The 25,047-nt window shown below is 33.2% G+C and overlaps 1 protein-coding gene across 2 annotated transcripts; it reads left to right on the top strand.

Annotated features, from left to right (window-relative positions):
- The first annotated feature begins 14,280 nt into the window (after positions 1-14,280).
- Positions 14,281-22,902, top strand: LOC111058574 (presequence protease, mitochondrial). 2 transcript variants are annotated; one of them, XM_022346119.2, is made up of 2 exons: positions 14,281-14,528; positions 18,594-22,902. In XM_022346119.2, exon 2 carries the CDS (start codon positions 18,607-18,609, stop codon positions 21,652-21,654), a length of 3,048 nt encoding a protein of 1,015 aa, XP_022201811.2. In that variant the 5' UTR covers positions 14,281-14,528; positions 18,594-18,606; the 3' UTR covers positions 21,655-22,902. The 2 variants fall into 2 exon arrangements, with proteins under 2 accessions (XP_022201811.2, XP_022201807.2); XM_022346115.2 differs by lacking the exon at positions 14,281-14,528 and adding an exon at positions 14,904-15,155.
- Positions 22,903-25,047: the final 2,145 nt, after the last annotated feature.

The following is a 25,047-nucleotide window of genomic DNA, read 5'->3' as shown; positions in this document are numbered from 1 at the left end:
AAAAGAGAAACTTCAATGCTTTTTATACAATGAAAGTGAATGTGTACAGCCGCGTTTCAATACACTAATTAATTAGCTATCACTCATTAATAAATTGAACGCAAGAGAAAAGGTCGAGATATTTTCAGAAAATTTATAAAAACTGACCATTTTGATAAGCAGATGTTTTCAAGCCGACAGACTACATCAATGTGACGAGTGACGGCAATTTCTAAACCATCAGATGTATGTGGAAGGAAGTTTCTATTCACTGAAGTAGGACATCCAATCTCAATTGCCGAGTATAGAAACAATCATAAAACCTGTTTCACAAAGCGATTTCATTCAAACGCCGGCTGGCTAAATGGATCTGCCCAAACTATGGATCTCGCAAATGGCTCTCATGCAATTGCTCTCACAAAATAAACTTCGAGTAACGAACCAGGTGAAAACATTTTACAAAAACCTACAGTCAGATGACATCGAACCATTAACCAACATTTCATTTACAGTAGTGGGTTGAACCAAACAATTATCTTCTGTCAATTCTAATCTGAAGTACTTGCTTTAAATTTGTATAATTTCGTTACATTTGTTACAAATATTACTGAATAATACAGTACAGTATTAATAATAATATAGATATATATACTTCATGTGAGAAATCGGAGGGCAGAGGCAAGGGACCGAGATGGTTGGAGAGGCAGGATTGAGGAGGCCAGGGCTCGATTTGGGCTGTAGGGCCGTCGAAGAAGAAGAATAATAATATAATATTCTTACACCTTTTATTTGTGGGGAGTCCCTGACGGAAGTTTCACCTATAATTTAAGCCGTCAATAGGCCTCACGACTGTTATAAATATCAGCCGTGACCGACAATTTAACGTGCCCATACGATCACGGGAGTGACCTGGCTAAAAACTTTTGTTTATATCAGGGTTTGAACCAGGGACCTCCAGGCAGCTACGCAAGTACTATATTCACAAGACCACGGATCACTAAGTAATTAGAATAACATAATATGAAGGCTGACTGATAATAAATTGATAATTGAATGTAATTATTGACACAATGCTCGTTGTGTCAAATCATCTATGATGTTATTTTTTTTATTACAATAAGTACAATCACTTGAGGAAAGGATGGACAGCCTCTAACCCAGAACTGTTCTTATTCCAATTTATACTACACACACTCCAAAAATATAGATTATAAGAGTAACATTTCGAAATTAACTATTTACATCACAATACCATGAAAACAAACAAATTTTGAATCTAGAAATAGTTAATATGAATATAGGATAAGAGAGAAAACAGAAATAAATAAATGAATATGATTCTAATTAACAGAATGCTCGTGAAAAACAAATGAAACCACAATGCCAAGAAAACAAACAAATTTTGAATCTAGAAATAGTTAATATGAATACAGGATAAGAGAGAAAACAGAAATAAATAAAAGAATATGATTGTAATTAACAGAATGCTCGTGAAAAACAAATGAAATAAACTTTAGATGTGCGCAAGATGGTATTTAGTGATTTTTTCCCTCAAGAAGCCTGCTATCACCCAAGGATAGTACTGTATATAGCTATATACTATTCTTGGCTATCACCTGCCTCTAAAAGACGCGGTCATCTAGTTTGTTTGGATTAAAAGTTTGGCGTTGTGCTCTGAAGCTATGTAAACACAAGTTGAACAAAGTTTTACCCGAACCCAGAACGCGATATTTTCCTTCACCTAACGCGATAGTTTCTTTCGCCTCATTTTCCGTGCAGTAATGATTAGCCTGATGTCTCTCTTCAAAAAAGGAGAGAAATAAAAATCACAAATTCAAGTTTGGGAGAATAGGAAGGGAATAGATCATTCATCTATTTATGTATTTATTTACTTATGTATTTATTTATATGATACAAACATAGAAAGGTTAACAGAAAAAATCCAGTATACTGCAAGATTATTAGCGGCAGGTTTCCTCTATAGTCTATAGTGAGGTCCACGTTATAAAGTCAGCACTCGATTAGGGCTGTTCGGTAGGCCTACACTTTTTTACTTTCCTTGCCCTATTACCATAGGTAAGGAAAGTATTGCTTTCCAAAAAAAATTAAGGTACCCTAATTTCATGTTTTCTATACGTTTCAAGGTCCCCTGAGTCCAAAAACATGATTTTTGGGTGTTTGTAACACGATAACTCCATTCCTAATTAACCAATTGACTTGAAATTTTAAACTCAAGGTCCTTATACCATGAGGGTCCGACAATAAGAAATTCAATAGAATTCAATTCAAGATGGCGGAAAAAATGGCGGATGATTACTAAAAAAACATGTTTTTCAAGGTTTTCTCGAAACCTTACGCTCTAACGATTTTCTTCAAATTTATACCATGGATAGCTATTTATAAACCCTATCAACTGACATGAGACTCATTTCTGGGAAAATTGCAGGAGCTCCGTAATATTCTTGAGAATAATGGCGGATAATCACTAAAAAACCATGTTTTTCACGGTTTGCTCGAAAACGGCTATAACGATTTTCTTTAAATTTATACCATGGATAGCTACTCATAAGCCCTATCGACTGACATGAGTCTCATTTCTGGGAAAATTGCAGGAGCTCCGTAATATTCTTGAGAAAAATGGCGGATAATTACTAAAAAACCATGTTTTTTCACGATTTTCTCAAAAATGACTAGACCGATTTTTTTTTCAAATTCATACCCTGTTTAGTTATTTATCAGCTCTATTAACTGGCATGAGTCTCCTTTCTAGGAAACTAATGGGGGGTCCACCCCATCCTTGAGAAATGGACTTTGTAACTTCCTTCTCGTGCATGAGGTAGGTAGGTAGGTAGGTAGAGCAGTTCATAAAAAGAACACATAGTCGAGATATTTCATCTGTAGAACAGCTGTTTTGACGACTTTAAAAAAATCACCGAATTTCACAATTTACACAAAGGAAAAAGTACTCTGAAAACAATTATATATACACATATACAGAAGTCTGATCTTAGCTTCAAATAATTATGTTGCAGTTCAATGAGCAAGGAAAGTTGTGTGAGTGCGCCACACCAGATTTTTTATTATTTAAATTGGATAATCTTTTTCAATATAACTGTTAAGGTCATTATAAGAGTGAGAAAAAGTGGCAACTGAAATTATCAAGGTGTCTAATAAGCGAGTTATGGGTTGTTGAAGTGCTAACTTTCCAGATTCTGTTTTCTTCCCAGATCATAAACGGTTTCGATTATATTATTAGAACTTCTCTTACAAATTCAAAAAATGTAACTTTCCAAACTAAAACATTTTATTCCCCATATCGTTCATAAATAAAAAAGTAACATGTTTTGTAAATTCGATAACTTGTTTATTTTGGCATTAATCGCGGAAAAACGCATATTAGAACAAAGCCAATGATATACTGAATGTATTAAAAAGAACTCGAATATACAATTCGAAACCGTTTATGATCTGAAAAGAGAACGGAGTTTAGCCCTTCAACAACCCATAACACGCTTATTAGACCACTTAATAATTCCAGTTGCCACTTTTTCTCACTCTTATAATGATATTAAAAAATTATATTGAAAAAGATTATCCAATTTGAATAAAAAGGTGTACCGAAAAGCCTTAACATTGGTGTTAATCCTTATCTGTCATTGAACAAAGCAGGTATCGCTATCCTTTTCTAGCTCCGTAGCTTGCCAGATTGTTTTTGAACAATGTAGAAACATAATTAATCATCAAAATACTTTAATTAATTTCGATTATGAAAATGTATTATTAAATCATAGAAAAGCATTATTTCTAGCCGAATAATATATAATTGATCATTATTAACAAGAATAAACAGCTAATATTACATCAGATTTACCGGAATCAGCTATCTAGGCCTACTGTACTATAGAAAACAGTGGCAACGCTGAGAATCGGCAACACGGTTGTCCTATTTTATCCACTAACTTTATAGCATGGACCTCATTACATAACTACAACTCGCGTCTGTGTATGAGTAAACCAAACAGAATCCAATTTGACATACATCTTCACAATAATATTACAGTATGAGGCAGTGAATGCACGTCTGCTGAATGTTTTGTCAACAATTAAATTGTCGGTCCCGGCTGAAGTATGACAGTCGTAAGGCCCATTGACGGCTCAAATGATATATTCAGGCGAGGTGAAACTTCCGTCAGGAACTCCCCGCCAATATAAGCAATACAAATATTATTATTAAGAATTTTTTAGGTTAAGGTTAATCGCAAATAGTCAAAATTATCGATTTATTTAAGATCTATAAATATTATTAACATCACAATAAACAACCGACAATGGATATCAGAAAATGAGATTATCAAGATGATATGACTCGAATTTTATTTAAATAGCTTGGTTTTTAGATCCAACCCATTTCTTTCTCGAATATTTCAAGGGGAGAATTGATTTATAATCCGCCAAAAACGTTTCTTTCCAACTAAATTCAAATTCAGATTGACCATATTGAACTAGCTTCAACCTGACTACAAAGAAGAGCTTCGGTGTTCTTGATAAGCCTCCATACATTAATCCAACTGGGTGTGCGTATGTTAAATTTCAACATTTCAATGCTTAGTTCCTAAATCCTACAAAATAGCCAAAAATATGACAAAATATAATATGGACGGCTAAATCAATATCCTATATGATAAGCATTCAGCCACATGGAAAGGGCAGCAGGTAACATGGGTTTGATTGTGAATGAGCAGAAAACAAAGATCATGGTCTCATCAAGGTCCCATGCTCAGAGGTTGAATGCCAATCAATCAGAGCTAATATCAGCCTGTGGGTTGGAAGTGGTAGACAAATTCATATATCTCGGGTCCTTGGTCAACCATAAAAACGAGACCACATATGAAGTCAAGCGGCGAATCCTATTGGCAAATAGGGCATACTTGGTTTGGCCAAACATCTTAGGTCAAAGAAATTGAACCGCAAAACAAAAATTATGTTCTACCAAACACTATTAAAATATATCGCTCGCTAATCCTGCCAGCACCCATGTATGGCAGTGAAACATGGACACTGTCCAAAAAAGACGAGAGCCAACTCAAAGTTTTTGAGAGGAGGGTACTGCGAAGGATCTGTGGTGGAATAAAAGTGGATGGATGAGACCTGGCGGAGGAGGAAGAATGAGGAGCTCTACCAAGTATATCGTGAACCTGATGTGGTCAAAATGATCAAAATTGGTAGACTGCGATGGGCTGGCCACCTTATTCGGGTAGATGAGACATACCCACCAAGGAGACTCATGCTGTACAGGATGGAAAGGAGGCGAAGACCAGGAAGGCCGAGACTGCGCTGGATGGACGGTGTTGACAAGGACGCACAAGTGATTGGAGCCAGAGGTTGGAAAGTGAAGGCGGAAGACAAAGACGAATGGAGGCGAATACTGGAGGAGGCCAAGACCTGTAGCGGGTTGTAGCGCCACTGATGATGATGATGATGATGATGATGACCAAACACTATTTTTTGCCAGTGCTTACCTATGCCAGTGTGACTTGGACTCTAAAGGTGCGTACAGATTTACGCGCCGCGAACATGAGCAATTCACATTTAATCAGCTGATGCCAAGCTTTTAATATCTGTATCTTACAGTTTCTGTAAAAATACAGATATAGTCAGCTGATTAAAAGTGAATTGCTCATGTTCGCGGCGCGTATATTTGTACGCACCTTAACAAGTTCAGATTATAACTTGATAAACATATTTGAGAGAAAGATTATCCGCAGAATTGTTGGAGGAGTGCTGTTGGATGGAGTGTGGTGCAGAAGAAAGAATCGTGATCTTTACAACATGTATGGTCACACTGATGTGCTGGCTCTTATCCGAGTAAGTAGGCTCAGGTGGGCAGGCCATTTGTTTCAAGAAATAATGAGTCATTTGCACCAAAAAAAATGGCTCACAACATGGAAGGTAGAAGACCTCCTGGTAGACCAAGGTTGAGGTGGATGGATGCAGTTGCCGGAGATGCAAGCGTTGTTGGGGTCAGGAATTGGAGGCGTGCTGCCATGGATAGAGAAGAATGGAGGCAAATTTTAGAGGAGGCCAAAATCCGCTTTGGATTGTCGAGCCAATGATGATGATGATGATATGGACGATTAAATTAGTGATTGCCTTTCATCAAAGATTGAGGATAATATATTTCTCAACATTCTATGGTGACAACTTCATCAGACCACCACAAATGCTTCCTCAGAAAATAGAGAAACACCTACTGCTACTTTTAATTGGGCCTACTATAGGATGAAATTTATTCCACGACCAATCCTCATCAAACTATATTTTGATCTTATATATTTTTGTACGAAAATTAGATTTGAACTTTCAACAGTAAAAAAATAACCCATATTTTTGGACATGTTACTCTTTATCAAAATTTTGGGATAGAATAGTTCTGGGCCAAACCTGTTGTTCTATTCTATTCATATGATCACATATATCTGTAATTATTGTATCCACAAATTAATTAATCAATTGATATATTATTAGTCTCCTGACATACAGAGAATATACTTGTTCTTAGAAAATGAAATTGAAAGAATGGTTCACTTTGTTATTTAGAGTTACAATAAAAATTAAAAACATAGTGCCCTTATGTATTTTTTTTTCAATACAACTTTCCTACTCTTTAGTCATTTTTAAGTGTGAAAATAGAATAATAGATTTATAATAATCCACACTTGGAGATGACTTTAAATAGTTCGAAACATGTTGTGTTGAAATAAATATTAATGGGTACTATTACAGTAGAACTCCAATTATCCGAACTCTGACTATCCGAAGTCTATCTAAGTGCACTATTATTCTTCGCAAATCCCCCCCCCCAGTCGAAGCCAGTGTTTGCGCGTTCGCTCACTATTGCGTGACCTGGCTGCCCGAAAACGGATGAAGACCGCAAAACAGCTTACATTGACGGAGATGTTTAAAAAACAATGATTTTTATTTCTAAACTTGTACATAAGTACATTTTATTTATATTTAAAACATGTAAAAATATCATGTTTCTTTCATTTAATTCAATAAAGAAATAGTGCAATATCAAAACGTAGTTTTTTTTCTCTCCGATGGCGATTTAAAAAAAAACTTCAAATATTTGATTATCCGATGGGTCCCGGTCCCCATTAATTCGGGTAATTGGAGTTCTGCTGTATTTTTAACTTTTGGTTTCAGTTTCGTAGATATTTTCCATATAATTAAATTAGATGACAAGTTCTAGTAAGTTATTCATGGAACATCAACTATATAATAGGTCAATTGTTTGATTTTGAAGCATATAAATTTAAAAATCTACTTTGTGAAAATAATTAAGGAGTAAACATTTTGTGAAGTGAACAACTTCAATGCTTAACCTATTTCGGACTATGTGTAACCTTATCTAAATTTGGGAGAGGAATAGCACAAGGTAACCTTATTTTTTCTCTCCCTATCATTTTGATGATGTACTTATTGTATGAATCAATAAAGAATAAAGTCAACTGATTCAACAAGTAGGCCTAACCAGCTACACAGTTTGCTCTACACATTTCAGTACACAAGCCACTAACCCCAATACAATAATAATTACGAGCTTCAAACTAATACTAAACGTTAATTATAAATAGATTGATGAAATTTAATCGAATAATCAGTCAACGTCCAGATAGTAAAAAAAAGAATGCCACGCCATATTTCATGGTAGTATTTCGTTGATTTTCTTGAAGATAATATCACCTTTCATGTTTAGGGTGTTGTGGGGTGGGGATCGATAATTATAAAAACTGCTTTAGACCTTTGCAAGCAGTCACCCCTTTTTGCACGTTAATACTGTACAATATCAACTGCAATATGACTTTTCCAACACACATAGACACAGCTACTGCGAATATGGTTTTTCGTAGATTTTTAGCATGCAAGTTCAACATTTGTTTTTGAATGAGAAAGATTAAGAAATTGTCAAAAACCACAGATTTATTGATACTTAGAAAGACCGGTTTCGGTTATTACACCATTGTCAATCTCTGATAAACCAACGATAGAGTTTATCAGAGATTGACAATGGTGTAATAACCGAAACCGGTCTTTCTAAGTATCAATAAATCTGTGGTTTTTGACAATTTCTTAGTCTTTTTCATTCAATATGAATAATTACCACAATATCAATTTCTCAACTACACACACAAAAAAAGTTCAACATTTGTAGCATGGAAGTATTTTGTTTTTGAGAGTTATTTATCACACAAAGTATTTTATCCAAAATTTGCTGAGTTTCGCGTTTTAGAATAAATTATTTTTAAAAAGGTGAATCTAAAATAATAAGTAACATAAATTACATTTTGAATAGAAATAAAAATCGAAATCTAAGTACCCTTTTGTAAAATTATTTAGTTACAACATGTTTCGGCTGTGATGCCATTATCAAAGCATCATAATAATGACTGTAAGCAGCATCACAGAAGAAAAATGTTCTGAGTGAATAATTTTACAAAAGGGTATTTTTATTTCTATTCAAGAGTAGCCCTAACAAAAAAAGAAAATTTGATGATTACATCTTGAATGTCTGTATTTTTTCAGCAATACAGCCCAATATGACCTTTGACCGCCTCCACTACAGCTCTCCATTCTTCTCGATTCTCTGTCATTCGTTTCCATCCTCTACATCCCATTTTTTGGAGATTGTCTCTCACTTCATCCTCCCACCTTATTCTTGGTCTTCCTCTCTTCCTTCTGGAATGTAGCCTCTCCTTGAATATTATTTTGGGCATTATCATAGAGAAACAATAACGTAAGTAGATATCCCATGGTATAGGGCGTTTATGTTGCAACTTTTACTGTTATCTCAAGCCTATTACTGTCGATTATTGTCGATTTTTACTGTTTTGACCGGGTAAGAGTGTATGAACGGCACACTATGAGAGACTACCATTGTCACACAGCTTCACGGGAAAGAATTACATGAACTATCGGCTTGAGATAACAGTAAAAGTTGCGACATAAACGCCCTATACCATGGGATATCTACTTATGCTATTGTTTCTCTATGGCATTATGTTCTCATTCATTCTACAGATATGTCCAAACCACCTAAGCCGTTGCGCCTTTATAAATTCAACAATATTTTGGCATCTTATCAATACCTTAACCCTCAACTACATGCTAGTCGCCTTCTAATGATATTACATGCGCGCGGCACTGAGTGCCGCTATATGTAAATTGTGTGTTTTCAAACCTTTCACAAACTTATTTCATAGAATTTGAGCTGTACATGGATGATGAAAATGAGAAAAACTTTTTTGATACGATATTATCTATTCACAATAATTATTCAAATAGAAATTGAGAAAATTGTATATTGGTAAAATATAATTGTTGGTTTAGCAGAGAAAACAAGCTTCTATGAAAATACAAACTAATAATATTAGTATTTAAGGAAAAGTGTTTATCAACTTCAGCGTTGAAAGAAAATAACATTTAAAAATTAATGTTATTAAACTTTATTGTCGATAATAATATAGTGTAGCCTATGTAAATTATGTATCTATTTTGAAGAGACAATAAAGCAATTTCAATTTCAATTTCAAAAAGGATAATATAATGAAAAGAAAAGATTATTGAGTGCAATTGTGAAGTTTATTTATCTTAAAAATGAGGTCTTCCCACTTCAACAGTCAGCTGCACACCGAAGAAACGCCCACAGACTCCCACCAACACTGTCATCTACTACGGAAAGGTATGATGAAAGAAAACGAGGAAGCACTGGAAAATGGTAGCTATTGAAGCCACATTACAAGAACGAATATGCAGAAGTGCGGTACGCTATGCCGCTATGCGTGTAATTGAGGGTTAAGCTCTGAATTGGTTCTTCTCCTCCATTTCCCTCCTTCTTTAACTGGACCATAAATCTTTCTCAGAATTTTCCTTTCAAAAACGCCTAGATGGTTCTTGTCTTCTTTTGTTAACGTCCAAGATTCACAGCCGTACGTTACAACCGGACGAATCAGGCTTTCATATATTTTGAGTTTTGTATTTCTACTACATATGAGCCTGTTCTTCAAAAGTTTCAAAATACTGAAGTATGCTCTATTTCCAGCCAATACTCTTTGATTTATGCTGTTACTCAGCTGTAACTCATTGTTATTCAATTCAACCCCCAAGTAGCTGAAGTTCCTTACACCTTGTTGAATGACTGTATACCAAAATGAAAAAGTAGCAAATTTGGACCGAACCATCTATTGCTTTTCTTGAAATATCTCATTTTCAATCAATATTTCAAGAAAAGAGACATTTAGAGGAATGCCAATTTTTTAATATTATTAGTGGGTGTACTACAGGTAATACATTGCAATCTACTTCTGGAAGAATCTAGTGTTCAAAGTAATTTTGTGGGAATTCAGTTCTTTTTAATATTCTATAGTACATTTATATTATGTACATAAACATTCTACCAAAATTTTTGAAAAGAAATAGTACAGCCTAGTTTTTCCTCCAATGTCATAACTATATTATGATGTTAGTGTTTTGTACAATGAATGAATAAATAAATAAAATGAATACATTTGGAAGCCAGATCATGAGAAAGTTGCACAGAAATATAAGGCTAGCTACACACTCATCGATTTTTGTTTGTACAATTTTTTGCCGTCCTTATAAATTTTATTAGATTAAACAGATAATTTCAAACAGATGATGTTGTCAAGTTCCGTTTAATCTGATAGAATTCATAAGGACGGCAAAATATTGTACGAACAAAAATCGATGTATGTGTAACTGTTCTAATTATATAATCGATTCCGGGGGGGTTAGTGTGATGCTCTCATGAATTGAGAAAGAGAAAGATAATATTTCAATTCTGCACCGACAGATACCCAGCAACGGGTGGACACTATAGAGAGGTCCACGTTATAATGACAGTGGAGAGAGATAGAACAACGTTGCCGATCCTCTGTTTTGTCAATGCCTTCTATAGACTGTAGCTGATACAGGTCAATTATGTAATATTAATGGTTTATTTTTGTTTAGGCCTAGTTTATTAAGTAAGAAATTATATTTTTAAATAATTTCATAATCAATTTTCATAATTAAGATGAAAAATTTTGTTAATTAATTATCAATTCTACATTGTTGAAAGCCGATCTGGTAACAGAGAAAAGCGAGAAAGAGATAGTGCCATCCGCTTTGTTGATTGAGAGAGAAGGATAGCAATATCATTGCTTATCAAACACTGTCATTATAACGTGAACCTCACTATAGCAGTCCCGTATTCCACTTTTAAAGTGAATTATTGACCGAGCGAAGTGAGGTCTAAGATTCAAGTCGACGGTTTGGCATTTCTCTTAATATTTAAATGTTGCGCATTTACGGCGAAACGCAGTATTAGATTTTCATTAAATTTGACAGGTATGTTCCTTTTTTAATTGCTCGTCGACGTACATACAAGGTTTTTGGAAATATTGCATTTCAAGGATAATATAAAAGGAAAAAGGAGCCTCCTTCATACGCCAATATTAGAGTAAAAATCAGACTATAGAATTATTCATCATAAATCAGCTGACAAGTGATTACACAGATGTGTGGATAAGCCAATCTATTGCTGTATTTCCATAAGGTCTATAGTTTCAATCTGGTACTTGTGGATGAGAATACTGCGTGAGAATACCACTGTTCACAGAACTACTAGTAATAATTAATATAGGTACGTATCAAATCATAGATTTCCGGAAGAAGCACATTCAAGATTCAAGAGGTGATTTATAATAAATTGGGTGAATCCATAATCAAAGATTATTTGGCAACCTAATCTATCTCAATATCGATTTATTATTAATTACATTCTATAACATATAATCTAAGATTATTGTAATAAAAAATTAGGCCTATTACTATAATAAAGATTATTGTCTGTGATAACAAAGATATTGTTATGGGTGACATATTCACATGTGGTAGAAATGGCAGTGGAGAAATATAGGAGAATAGCGTTATCGATTCTCTGCATTGCCACTGCCTTTTATATAGGCTGGATAGCTGATACCAGTACGTCTGATTTAATATTAAATGTTCATTCTTATTCTAAATTCTTATTTAAAATTATCAATTATATTTATTCGTCAAGAAAATATATTTTTCAATGACAATTAATAATATTATCATTATATTAATATTAAAATAATAATAATTTTAGAATAATAAATTATCATAATTGGAGTTGAATATTTTAATTAATTATAGACCTATTATTAAAAAACGATCTGACATCGTCGCGGAGATAGAAAATGAAAGGATAGCGCAATCTGCATTGTCGAATGATAGAAACTAAGCAAAACCAATTTTAATCAAATACTTCCATTATAAAGTGGACCTCGCTATGGAAAGGCGTTGCACCTTTCAGTCTAGGTTTGAATCCCGCTAGTTGGCGTGGACGTTTAACCATCTCATTCTCAATATAATATTATGTCCCTAATTCAGTAGATTGTTAGAGTAAAAGATACATACATTCTAGTTAATCAATGCCATTACATCAAATGATTTCTAATTATTACAAGTATCTGGTATCGTCCTAGCCTAGCATAGATATATGTGGTGTTAGCTAACTTATATGAAAGGACGTAATATTTCAAATTAACTCATCTAATCTGTTATTTTTTCATAGAATCCATCGAACAGATTTTTCATTAGATTATTAATATTAGATTATCAGATTTCTTCGCGATGTTTATTATACAGATACATTAGAGTAGCCGCAAATAGCGGTAAATAATAGACAATACAGCGCATTTAGACAGTTGTTCTGTAACCGGTGTCTGCAGACGAATTTTATTCAATAGCTGATAAATTAGCTTGGTATCACTAGAGTAATATTAATTTTATTACTGTACGCTGATCAGATTATTCAGTCATAAATAAAAGAGTACAATGGTTTCTAACATTCACACTAAGAAAACACCCAGATACTTAATTTTAATGAATAATTTAATTAAATGCTGATGGATTTACTCTTTTTCTCAGTTGAAACCATGTGAATCTGATAAGATTGTTAATGATGAGGACAACATAGTGTACAAATTTCATGACTTTACATAAAGATAAACTGGTTTATTGAACAAATAGCTATAGGTTTCTAGACGTTTAGATCATCTTCTATTTCAGCAAAATCTTTACAATATCGCAGCTATTCTCGGACTGTCAAACTACATCCGCCAGCCATTACGCCTATGCCAGACCGATCACATCCAGCAGTCAATCAATAAAAGTAAAAAATGTGAATGAGATCATCTTACCTTTTATGAATTATTATGTTTCAAGACACAAAATAACTAGCCTGGTAAGATTAGGCTAATGAGAAAGCTCAACAGTTAACACACACTACCATTAATGAAATAATGTAACCCAACCACACCGACAACTGCAAATGCAAAGCTACCCAAGTACAAAACGAACGCTCGCTCAAGCTATCACTATCAGTCACGGCTGACCTGATAGTAAAAGGGTGCTGTCAAAACTGTTCTGCGATAATAGAGAATATTTTATTGGTGATGATTCTATTTGTAATTTAATTCATTATTTTTGAATAACTAGATTTTCGAGAAAGTTTGCCGTTTGAGAATATTGAATTCTAGCGAAAGATAGCACTTCACAGAGCATCATATCTTGAAGCAACAAAATATAACTCTAAATTGCCTGGATCGAGAGCAGACATACATTAGTTATTTGAAGAGTGAATATTTTATTTTTTACATACTGTCATGAAACTCAAAACAGATGTATTTATCAAACATGGAAATTCACAATAATTATGGAAAACATCCGTTACCGTACATACTTGGATTATTTTCCATAAATTGTCGTGTAGCAACCCACGTCTATGTGTTGGGATGCATTTAATCTAACATTCCAAATATACTATTATAAGTGTAAGTATAAACAAAATTTAATATATTTATACAATACATTCTTTAATCTAGGCTATTTCTACCAATTTAATACCGTATATAGCACTGGAAAAAAAATTAGGACCAATTATAGAAGTGAAAATGTATTATTATTAGTTTAAAACTAGATTTGAATAACGTTTAAATAGGTAATCATAGGTAAACATGCAATCAATATAACTGGTCAACTTCAAGAATAATCTTAGTATACATTTACACTGTTAAGGATATTTTTATCAAATTGTAGAAATTTCAATAGTAATTCGAATTCAAAAAATTCAAAGATGGCAGAGATCGAGCAAGATCAAAATCGATAGCACGATACATCGATGAACGATCTCCTTACTCCAGATCGAGTCTCGAAGCGCGTTGTCTAGTTGGTTCGTTGGTTGTCTTCATGTCGAATCCTGAATTTTGCATCAGAAACCTAACCATCATCTTTTGAGTACAATTATTTTAAATTCAACTTACCACAACTAATGTTACTTCCTTTTGAGAAAATAATGTATTTCTAAGCATCTGCTAATTTTTAATATTATGTTGGGTCATAATTCCATAGAAGAACTACAGGGATACGTTATTAGGCCTGAACCGTGAAATACTTTACAGGTTAGTTTGTTCATTTTTATTTATTTATTCGTTACTATAAAATTGACTGCAACATTTATAATTTATCTGTTCTGAATTTTCAGTTCAATAAATTTTACCAATCGTGAATAGGATTAATCTTATACATGTTTTAGTATATAATATATTACGGTAGTGCACCAGAAGATGGGATCAGGCGCCGAAATAATATAATGTAGGCAATTAATATAATTGCTCAACTTCAAGAATAATCTTAGTATACATTTACACTGTTAGGGATATTTTTATCAAATTGTAGAAATTTCAATAGTAATTCGAATTCAAAGATGGCGGAGATCGAACAAGATCAAAATCGATAGCACAATACATCGATGAACGATCTCCCTACTCCAGATCGAGTCTCGAAGCGCGTTGTGTAGTAGATGGTTGTCTTTTCTTGTCGAATCCTGAATTTTGCATCAGAAACCTAACCATCATCTTTTGAGTACAATTATTTTAAATTTAACTTTACCACAACTAATATTACTTCCTTTTGAGAAAAAATGTATTTCTAAGCATCTGATAATTTTTAATATTATGTTGGGTCATAACTCCATAGAAGAACTACAGGGATACGTTATTAGGCCTGAACCGTAAAATACTTTACAGGTTAGTTTGTTCATTTTTATTTATTTATTCGTTACTATAAAATTGACAGGTATAATTTATCCGCTCTGAATTTTCAGTTCAATAAATTTTACCAATCGCTAATAGGATTAATCTTGTACATATTTTACCCTACAATATATTACGATAGTTCACCAGAAGATGGGATCAGGCGTCGAAATATAATTTAGGTAACTTAGATATGGTTTTACTAATGTAAAGAAGTTTTTTGTGTTTTTAAAAGAAGTAGACGGTGTTTTAAAAAAGGGGGTACTACCTAATTATTAGTTTTATTTTTATTGTTACCCTAGGTTACATTGAAGTTTGGATTGACCTAAGGTGCTAGGCTATTCCTAAAAGCAGGTGTGTCGAGACGCGTTGTTAGGTTAGAGCCGTCACGGTTAGAGCATATAACTGATGAATTCATTAGATTCGTTATTCATTAGATATGAATCGTAAAAGCAATATGGTAGCCAACACTTATAATTCATCTGTCGGCTTAACGTTCATACAACATAATAATCCAATGAGTCATTGAATCTAATAAATTTATAGGTTATGTACTCTAGCCGTGACTTTAACGACACGTCTCGAGCTGCCCGCTTATAGCCGCGCGCGTCTCGACACGCCTCTAAGGAATTGCACCTTAAGTAGGTATTGTTTTTATCATTTGCCGGCCAGATTAGACTAATGGATTCCAGTGAGGTCCACGTTATAATGTCAGTGGAGAAAGATAGGAGAACAACGTTGTAGATTATCTGCCCTACCACTGCCTTCTACAGAGGATAGCTGATACCGGTATATTTTATGTAATATCAACTGTTCATTCTTGTTTGAAATACCTAATCAATTGAATTTTATTCGTCAAGAAAGTATATTATTTTCATAGATTCCATAATAATTGAGAGTAAATATGTTGTTAATTAATTATAATTACACATTGTTAATAAACGATTTGGCAACGTTGCGGAGCTAGAAAAGGATAGCGCTATCTGCTTTGTCGAATGATAGACTGGGTTAACAACACCGATGTTAATCAAATACTATCATTATAACGTGGACCTCACAATATGCGTTGCACCATTCAGTCCTTCAGTCTGCAAGCGCTACCTGGTCTTGTGTTTGAATTTCGCTGGTTGGCGTAAATCTTTAATCATCTCATTCTATTAGGTCTCTATACATACTTTACGGACGGAATAGGATTTTTTCCGCTCTTTATAGAAAACAGTCTTTTATGGGGAAAACTAATACGCGGAATTCCGCCATAAGAGAAAACAGCGTTGAGGCTTTGAGAGAAAACAGTCATTAAGAGGCTTTGCGTTCTGTAACTAGTAAAAAAGTGCAACCGAAATTTCGCCCGTTCAGTATGGGCACAAGCGAGAAGCTTGAAATAATTGTAGATTGTAGGAGAATTTATTCTTGGAGCCTGTTGATATGTTATATACCCAATCAGTGCTACTTTGTAAAAATTATAAATAAAAAAATAAAAAATTCCGTTTAGGTGAAGGTCTTTTAAAACAAGAAGTCTTTAAAACAATTAGGTCTTTTCAAACAAGAAGTTTTGGGAGGATGGATCTCAATTTTAGATATTATTATCCTATAATTTGAGTTGATCGCTTTGGAAAACTGGAAGATTAATGAGTCTAATGTCAATTGAGATGTATAACTTATTCCATGAAGCAATTCTAAATCATTTATCAATTTCCCTTGTTGAGTTTTGTAACTAGTAGAGGCGTACCTTTAAAGTATAGCTGTGGTTGTGTCTTCGGACGGATTGAAGTAGTTCCATTATAATCTAATCATCGTTTAATTTCACCTATGTTTTAGAGCTCACCGTTATTAAAATACCCAATTTTGCTGCCATATTAATTTTCTTTAGTTTTGCATAAGGCACTTAATAAATAAGCATGGATAAAGCTCATATGAAGAAGTGTATTTAGAGAAGTTTAGGGGAATAAAAAAATTGATGCAGTATTAAAATTTGAGAGATGTTGCTGTGTTAGAGATTACTTTAATAGTAGATTCTTAATAATATTGTTATAATTAGAATTAGGTTCAGAATGATTATTCAAGATTCAGTTTGATATTCATGCTGATAATATAATAGTTGAACAGTCTATAATGAGGTCCACGTTATAATGGCAGTGGAGAAAGGTAGGAGAATGGCGTTTCCAATTCTCTTCCTTGCCACTGCCTTCTATAGAGGATAGCTAATACCGGTATATCTGATCCAATATAAACTGTTTATTTAAAATAATTAATTATATTGTATTCGTCAAGAAAATATTTTTTTTCAATTATGAATTAAATAATAAATTTCCATAATTGGGATTGAATAATAATAGTTATTAGATTGCTAATTATATGCCTTTGTTAATAAATATGATCTTTCAACGTTGCGGATCTAGAAAAGGATTGTGCTATCTGCTTTGTCGAATGACAAACGAGGATATCATCACCATTGTTGATCAAATACAGCCATTATAACGTGGACCTCCCTATACGTATAGTATCCAAATCAATTGCATTTATTTATTATAAAATAAATAAATGTCTATTCATAATTATATTTTCTGCTAAAGAAGCTTATATTTATTTATTTATGAAAATATCAAGCAAACAGGATCTCTCCCAACAAAATATATAGGCCTAAATTTATGAAATTGATTACTTGTGTATGGTTAATGAGGTGACAGATATAATTCATTAATTTCAAACGAAAATAACCATCAAGCTCCAAGTTGATAGGCAACAAACGTCTAGGTTATACAAGGTCTATAGTGAGATTCTTGTTATAATGGCTGTATTTGATTAAAATTGGTGCTGCTATCCTTGTCTACCATTCGACAAAGCAAATAGCGCTATCCTTTTCCAGCTCTGCAAAGTTGCTAGATCGTTTTTCAACAATGTAGAAACATAATTAACAAATGATTTAATCTCAATTGTGGATTTTTTTTATTAAATCATTGAAAAATATTATAAATCATATAAAATAGCCTATGATTGATTATTTCAAACAAGAATGAATCGTTAATATTACATCAGATATACCGGTATCAGCTATCCTCTATAGAAGGCAGTGGCAAGGCTGTGAATCGACCACACTGTTCTTCTATATTTCTCCACTGCCATTTCTACCACATGTGAATATGTCACCCATCACAATATCTTTGTTATCACAGTCAATAATCTTTATTATAGTAATAGGCCTATTTTTTATTACAATCTTTGATTGTAGGTTATGGAATGTAATTAATACATTCTAACCTATTTCACTGCCATTGTAACTTGGAACTCACTATAAACTGTCATCTGGGAAATCTATCTTCTAAAATATATGTAATCTGAGGTTATTTTATGACTTTACAAATACTTGAATTTATGTAGGCTACCACGAAAGTTATCAATTGTTTATTTTTCCCCTTCCATTCTCTGTTGCAGAAAATCAACCAAAATGATGCGATTATTACTGAACAACGTTGGAGGCCTGAAGAGGTTTTGCAGCAGCCCGAAGTTGCCGCTTACATCAATCAGGAAAAGTCATATTGCTGCACAAAACGCCGAGAGGAGCAACAGTGAAGTATATGCTGAAGGTGACTGTATAGAAGGATTCATTGTTAAGAGGAGATACGATGTCCCCGATTTGTTCCTCAAGTGTATAGAACTAGAACATTTGAAGAGTGGCGCCGAATACTTACATTTGCAACGAGAAGATAGTAATAATGTGTTTGGTATCGGCTTCAAAACCATTCCATTCGACTCATCTGGCGTCGCTCACATTTTGGAACACTTGGTGCTTTGTGGCAGTGAGAAATATCCTTGTCGTGACCCATTCATGAAAATGCTAAATCGGTCTCAAGCAACCTACATCAACGCATTCACAGGTCCAGACTATACTTTCTATCCTTTCTCCACAATGAATAATTCTGATTACAAAAATTTGATGTCTGTCTACTTGGATGCAGTTTTCCGACCAAAGCTTCGAAATCTAGATTTCCTACAAGAGGGTTGGAGACTTGAGAATGAAACTATTGATGACCCCAACTCTCCCATTATTTTCAAAGGCGTTGTTTTCAATGAAATGAAAGGGGCTTTTTCAGAAAATGTTAATGTATTCTACATGAATGTACTCAACAATCTGATGCCTAGTCACACATACGGTGTGGTGAGTGGAGGTGATCCTCTAAAGATACCTTCATTAACATATGATAATCTGAAAAGGTTCTATTCTGATTATTATCATCCAAGTAATGCCAGATTTTATTCGTATGGTAACTTCCCGCTCAGACATAATCTCAGATTCATTAATGAGGAATATCTTTCGAAAGTAGACAAAGTTGAGTCAAAAAAGAGTGAGGTACCGTCAGAGTCAAGATGGCTAGAACCTAAAAGAAAACATATCTATTGTCAAAAGGATGTCATGGCAGACCCAGAAAAACAATCATATATCGATATTAGTCATGCGTGTTGTGATATAACAGACATTCAAGAATGTTTTGTTCTAGAATTAGTTTCGACTCTACTACTGGATGGCCCCAATTCCGCTCTATACAAGTCTCTTGTTGAACCAGGAATTGCATCTGGGTTCAACCCAGTCACGGGATTCACCAATTTCACCAAAACTACTGCTTTAAATGTAGCTCTACAAGGCTTGAATGATAAAGACTTTGATTGGGCTATTAATACTTTTGATAAAAGCATTGAGGAGGTGATAGAGAAGGGTTTTGATCAGAGACAATTAGAAGGTATTCTTCATAACATTGAATTGAGTATCAAACATCAATCAGAAGATTTTGGTATAAAGATGTTAACTTTTGTGAACTCTGTTTGGAATCATGGTGGCAGTGTCCGCACCCTCTTGAACGTCAACGACCGCTTAACTTCACTGAAGAAGGATATGACAGATGATTCGAAATACCTACAGAAAATTGTTGAAAAATATTTGAAGAATAATTCACATCGCTTGATTCTCACAATGTCCCCGAAAGAAAATTTTGATTCTATTCTTCAACAAGAAGAAAGTGATTTACTCAAAACAAAGATTGAAAGTTTGGAGGAAAAAGATATTGAAGCTATGCGAAGTACAAACCTGTTATTGAAAGATCATCAAGATAAAAAGGATGATGTCTCTGTTCTTCCGACTCTAACCATGGCTGACATCAACAAAGAAATAGAAAGAGTTGATTTGAAAAATATAACTTTGTCTGGTGTACCTGTCCAAATGAGTTTGCAGCCAACCAATGGTTTGGTGTATGTGCGTGGGCTAATCAATGCGCATCACTTGTCTGATGAATGTAAACTAATGCTTCCACTATTCTGCCATGTGGCCACCGAAATGGGCACAGCTTCGAAAGATTATAGGGAAATGGACCTTCTTATTAAATCTGTTTCTGAATCGTTCAACTTCTCACACAACATTGTAGAAAGCTTGAACAATGTTAGAGGGTTTGAAGAATCTGTAATGTTCTCATCATTTTGTTTGAATAGAAACCTTGAAGAGATGTTGAGCTTATGGCTAGGACTCTTTCATTATATGGCGGTCGATCAAGCAGAACGATTCAAAACCCTGGTGACTATTTTAGCAGCTGATTGCCTCAATGGAATTGCAGATCAAGGTCATGCTTATTCAATGAACTTAGCATCAAGTCTTGTAAGCCCAGCTTTTCAAAGAAAGGAGCTTTCGTCTGGTATAACATATGTCAAGAAACTCCAGGAAATAGCTCAGAGTGATCCTGAAGAGAGTCTTCATTTCATTAGGATAATTTCATCTCAACTTCTCAATAAGGAGCGATTGAGAACAGCTTTAAATTTCTCACCACCTGATGAAGACAATGTATTAAAACACCATTCATCATTCTGTGACGCTTTGAGTGGATCATTCAGAGAATCTAATTACGAGACTTTCGACTCATTGATTGCCGATTCGTCAAACAAAGGAGTACATCACGTGATTCCTTTCCAGATAGGCTACGCAGCTAAATCATGTGTAACTGTTCCATTTGAGCACAGTGATTTTGCTCCACTGCGGGTTTTGTGCCAGTTATTATCAGCTAAGTATCTCTTACCAGTTGTTCGTGAAAAAGGAGGTGCTTATGGATCTGGATGCAGAATCACAAATGGAGGTGTCATCAATTTTTTCTCATATAAAGATCCAAATCCAGTTCAAAGTCTTGATGTTTTTGATCAATCTCTGACTTGGTTGATGAAGAAAGAATTCTCGAAGAACGATATTCAAGAAGCCAAGTTGGGTGTATTCAAAAGTCTTGACCTACCAGTGCCACCAGGTAACAAAGGTCTCTCGGCATTCATCTCTGGTCTCAGTGATGACAAATTGCAAAGGCACAGGACGTCCTTAATAAATGTATCTGAAGAAGATGTCATGAGAGCTGCTCAGAAATATCTCAATTTGGATTCTAATCTGCCCGAAGGAAGAGCAGTGATTGGACCGTTGAACAAGAATGTTTTAAAAAGGAGCAACGAATCGTGGCAAATAATTGAATAAGAAAGTTTTGCTATAATGATGATTTCAACATCCATCAAATCTTATCTTGTTTTTCTAATATTATGTTCAAATTTTTCTCAATACTTAGATTATTCTTATTCAATATTTACATTCATGCAATCAAAACTTCAGTTATTTCATATGATGATTTATCACTAAATCAGCTAATTAAATCTTTTTATTACGTTACAATACTCTTGTAAATTGAGAATATGTGGTGTTTCAGTTGGATACAATTTGAAAATTTTACAAAATTGTTTAGATCTTTAGATTGTAAAATTGTTTGTCAATCTTTAAATTGTGAAATTTTTTGTCTCTTGGTACTTGAGAATATGTAGTATTTCAGTAAGAAACAATTTGAAGAATTTACAATATTGTTTAAATCTGTTAAATTGTGTAATTGTTTGTCTCTTGGTACTTGATAATATATGGTGTTTCAGTTGGATACAATTTGAAAATTTTACAAAAATGTTTAGATCTTTAGATTGTAAAATTGTTTGTCAATCTTTAAATTATGAAATTTTTGTCTCTTGGTACTTAAGAATATGTGGTATTTCAGTAAGAAACAATTTGAAGAAATTACAATATTGTTTAAATCTGTTAACTGTAAAATTGTTTGTGAATCTTTAAATTGTGTAATTGTTTGTCTCTTGGTACTTGATAATATGTGGTGTTTCAGTTAGATACAATTTGAAAAATTGTATAAATCTTTAGATCTTTAGATTGTAAAATTGTTTGTCAATCTTTAAATTATGAAATTATTACAGTAAGAAACAATTATAAACAGTAAGAAACAATTTGAAGAATTTACAATATTGTTTAAATCTGTTAACTGTAAAATTGTTTGTGAATCTTTAAATTGTGTAATTGTTTGTCTCTTGGTACTTGAGAAAATATGGTTTTCAGTTAGATACAATTTGAAAAATTGTATAAATCTTTAGATTGTGAAAATGTTTGTGAATCTGTAAATTGTGAAATTGTTTGTCTCTTGGTACTTGAGAATATGTGGTATTAAATTGTTAGAAACAATTTGAAAAATTTACAAAAATGTATAAATCTTTAAATTGTAAAATTATTTGTGAATCTTAAAATTGTGAAATTGTTTGTCTTTTGGTACTTGAGAATAATGTAGTATTTCAGTTAGAAACAGTTTGAAAATTTGTTAAATATCTCCATCAAAAAATATCTCAAGAAAATTAAGAAAGTGTAAATTTGTAAAATACATTAATAAAGTTACGTTTGAGTAAATGTGTTACATCATTTGAAAACTGGACCACTTGTATCATTCTAAGAGAAAAGAAGTACAGTATATGATAAATTGTTCTTGCAAACTGTTCTCTCTAAAGCACTTCAATTTTAGTGAAATCTTTCACTAAAATTTCATTGAAATCTTTCAATGAAAAGTGGGCACATTCTCAGTCTCAATTTCATTGTAGTATTATTAGTACCGTTTGGAGAACTGGTTCAAGATCATCCAGCAATTTTGCACTTGTGTTAATACTTGCCTGTTTTAATGGCATTTTGCATTTTCCAAAAAAATACATATCAACATTCTGTGTTACAGTGGAGGTGATTGCAATACAAGGTGTGGTATACTACAATGCATCCATATTGAATAAAATAACTTGACATTTTCATTACTTATTACCAAAATATAAATAAATTGTGACATTGTCACAACCTCTTATTTATTAAAACATTTTTGAGAAACCAGTTTTTGTTGTTACACCATTATACCTCTAGTAACGGTTAAGGGTTAATCAAAAAGTGATTGTGACAATTTCAAGTAGTTTCAGATTTAAAATCATAGTCTATTGAGACGTATTTCTCGATATTAATCTGTAAATAATAATTTATATAAAATATCAGTTGGAATGAATTTAACTCACTTCATAAAGCATGAGTGAGTTCGTAGGGGCATGAATATAGTTTTTGTTTTGAAATTAAAACACAATATGTATTGTCTTTTGTACTGGAAATGTTCTATTTTCATAAAACTTAGGGCATAACTCAAGGCATAATTTTCAGTAGTTGAAAGTTGAGCTTAAAATTATACTTGAGCTCAAGTAGTATAAGTTTAGGCTCAACTTTCAACTTCTGAAAATTATGTCTTGATCATGGAAACTCTGGCACCCTCGGGTTAGTAAAATTAATAAAATTTCAGTAGAAAAAAGCAAAAGATGAGATATGTCATCATGGAAAAATTCTACAACATCTCTGAATACAGTGTTCAATTTACTGAAAATGTTGGCTTTGTAAGTCTTAAATAAGGTTCATCCAAAATAATCCATTATTACTTTCGTTAATCCTCTAATATTATATTTTATAATTGCAAATACCTATGTATGTGTGTGTATATTAGATATGGAATGAACAATAAAAGCTCATTGAGTTTCAAAGATTGAATTTAACAACTGCTTAAAGCTCATGACAAAAATAACAAGGAATAAAAAAGTTCAAGAAATATTTGAGGAATTATTTGCAACTCTTGGTCTCAAAATTTCAGTGGTGTCCTAATTTGAGAGGGCCTGTATTTTCATATCAGTATACCATATAATAGAGTCCGGCGTGTGCGGTTCAATGGAATATTATTCTTCACATTGGGACTATTCATAGTTGATCAGCTTGGTTGAGTGGGAATTGTCTCATTAGAACTGTTGGAAAGAATATTTTCATTGAACCAAGATTCAAGATTTCTTTATTGCAGAAAACATTTATACAAATGCATAGCATCGTCATAGATTAAACATGGTAATAAAAGTATTTAGGCTACATTCAAAGAAATAAAAATACAAACACAAGCATACAAACATCAAACAAAATACCCTCAAATTAGAAACTCCTCTTTTCTATATGGACATATTTCTATTGACATCTTTTTTATGGCTCTTTTAAAATTACCAACTTCTAGCTCTTTTAAATGTGCAGGAAGCTTATCATAAGCTCTTATACCGAACTCCTTAAAACAGTTCAATGTATTTGCATAATTGCACTGGTTCACACTCTAAGCGATTCAGAATTTCTAGTGTAATGGTTGTGAGCGTTGCTATTTACAGAAATACTTGCTAAATTAATTTTTACGGTACATAAGACATTCAAGAATGTAAATAGCTGGTACTGTCAAAATCTTGAATTTTTTAAATAAATCTACACAGTGAAAACGACTATTCACATTAGCAATGACCCTTACTGCTCGTTTCTGTAACACAAATAGTGTATTTACATTCGTATCATTACCCCAGGCAACAACACCATAATACAAATAATGAAGATAAGCAAAATACACTGAAATTAAAACACTCTTATCAACAATGAACTACAATCTATTTAACATAAAAATTCCCTTCGACAGTTTGCCACATAATATTTTGATGTGTAAGCCCAATTTTAATT

The sequence above is a fragment of the Nilaparvata lugens genome, chromosome X (genome assembly GCF_014356525.2).
Source record: "Nilaparvata lugens isolate BPH chromosome X, ASM1435652v1, whole genome shotgun sequence".
Taxonomy (NCBI): Eukaryota; Metazoa; Arthropoda; class Insecta; order Hemiptera; family Delphacidae; genus Nilaparvata; species Nilaparvata lugens.
The sequence above is the reverse complement of the archived record's forward strand: the minus strand, read 5'-3'. Positions and strand labels throughout refer to the sequence as shown.

Bases quoted from the DNA above. Each gene is read 5' to 3' on its own strand.
- LOC111058574 (XM_022346119.2), top strand. From the start codon at position 18,607: ATGATGCGATTATTACTGAACAACGTTGGAGGCCTGAAGAGGTTTTGC.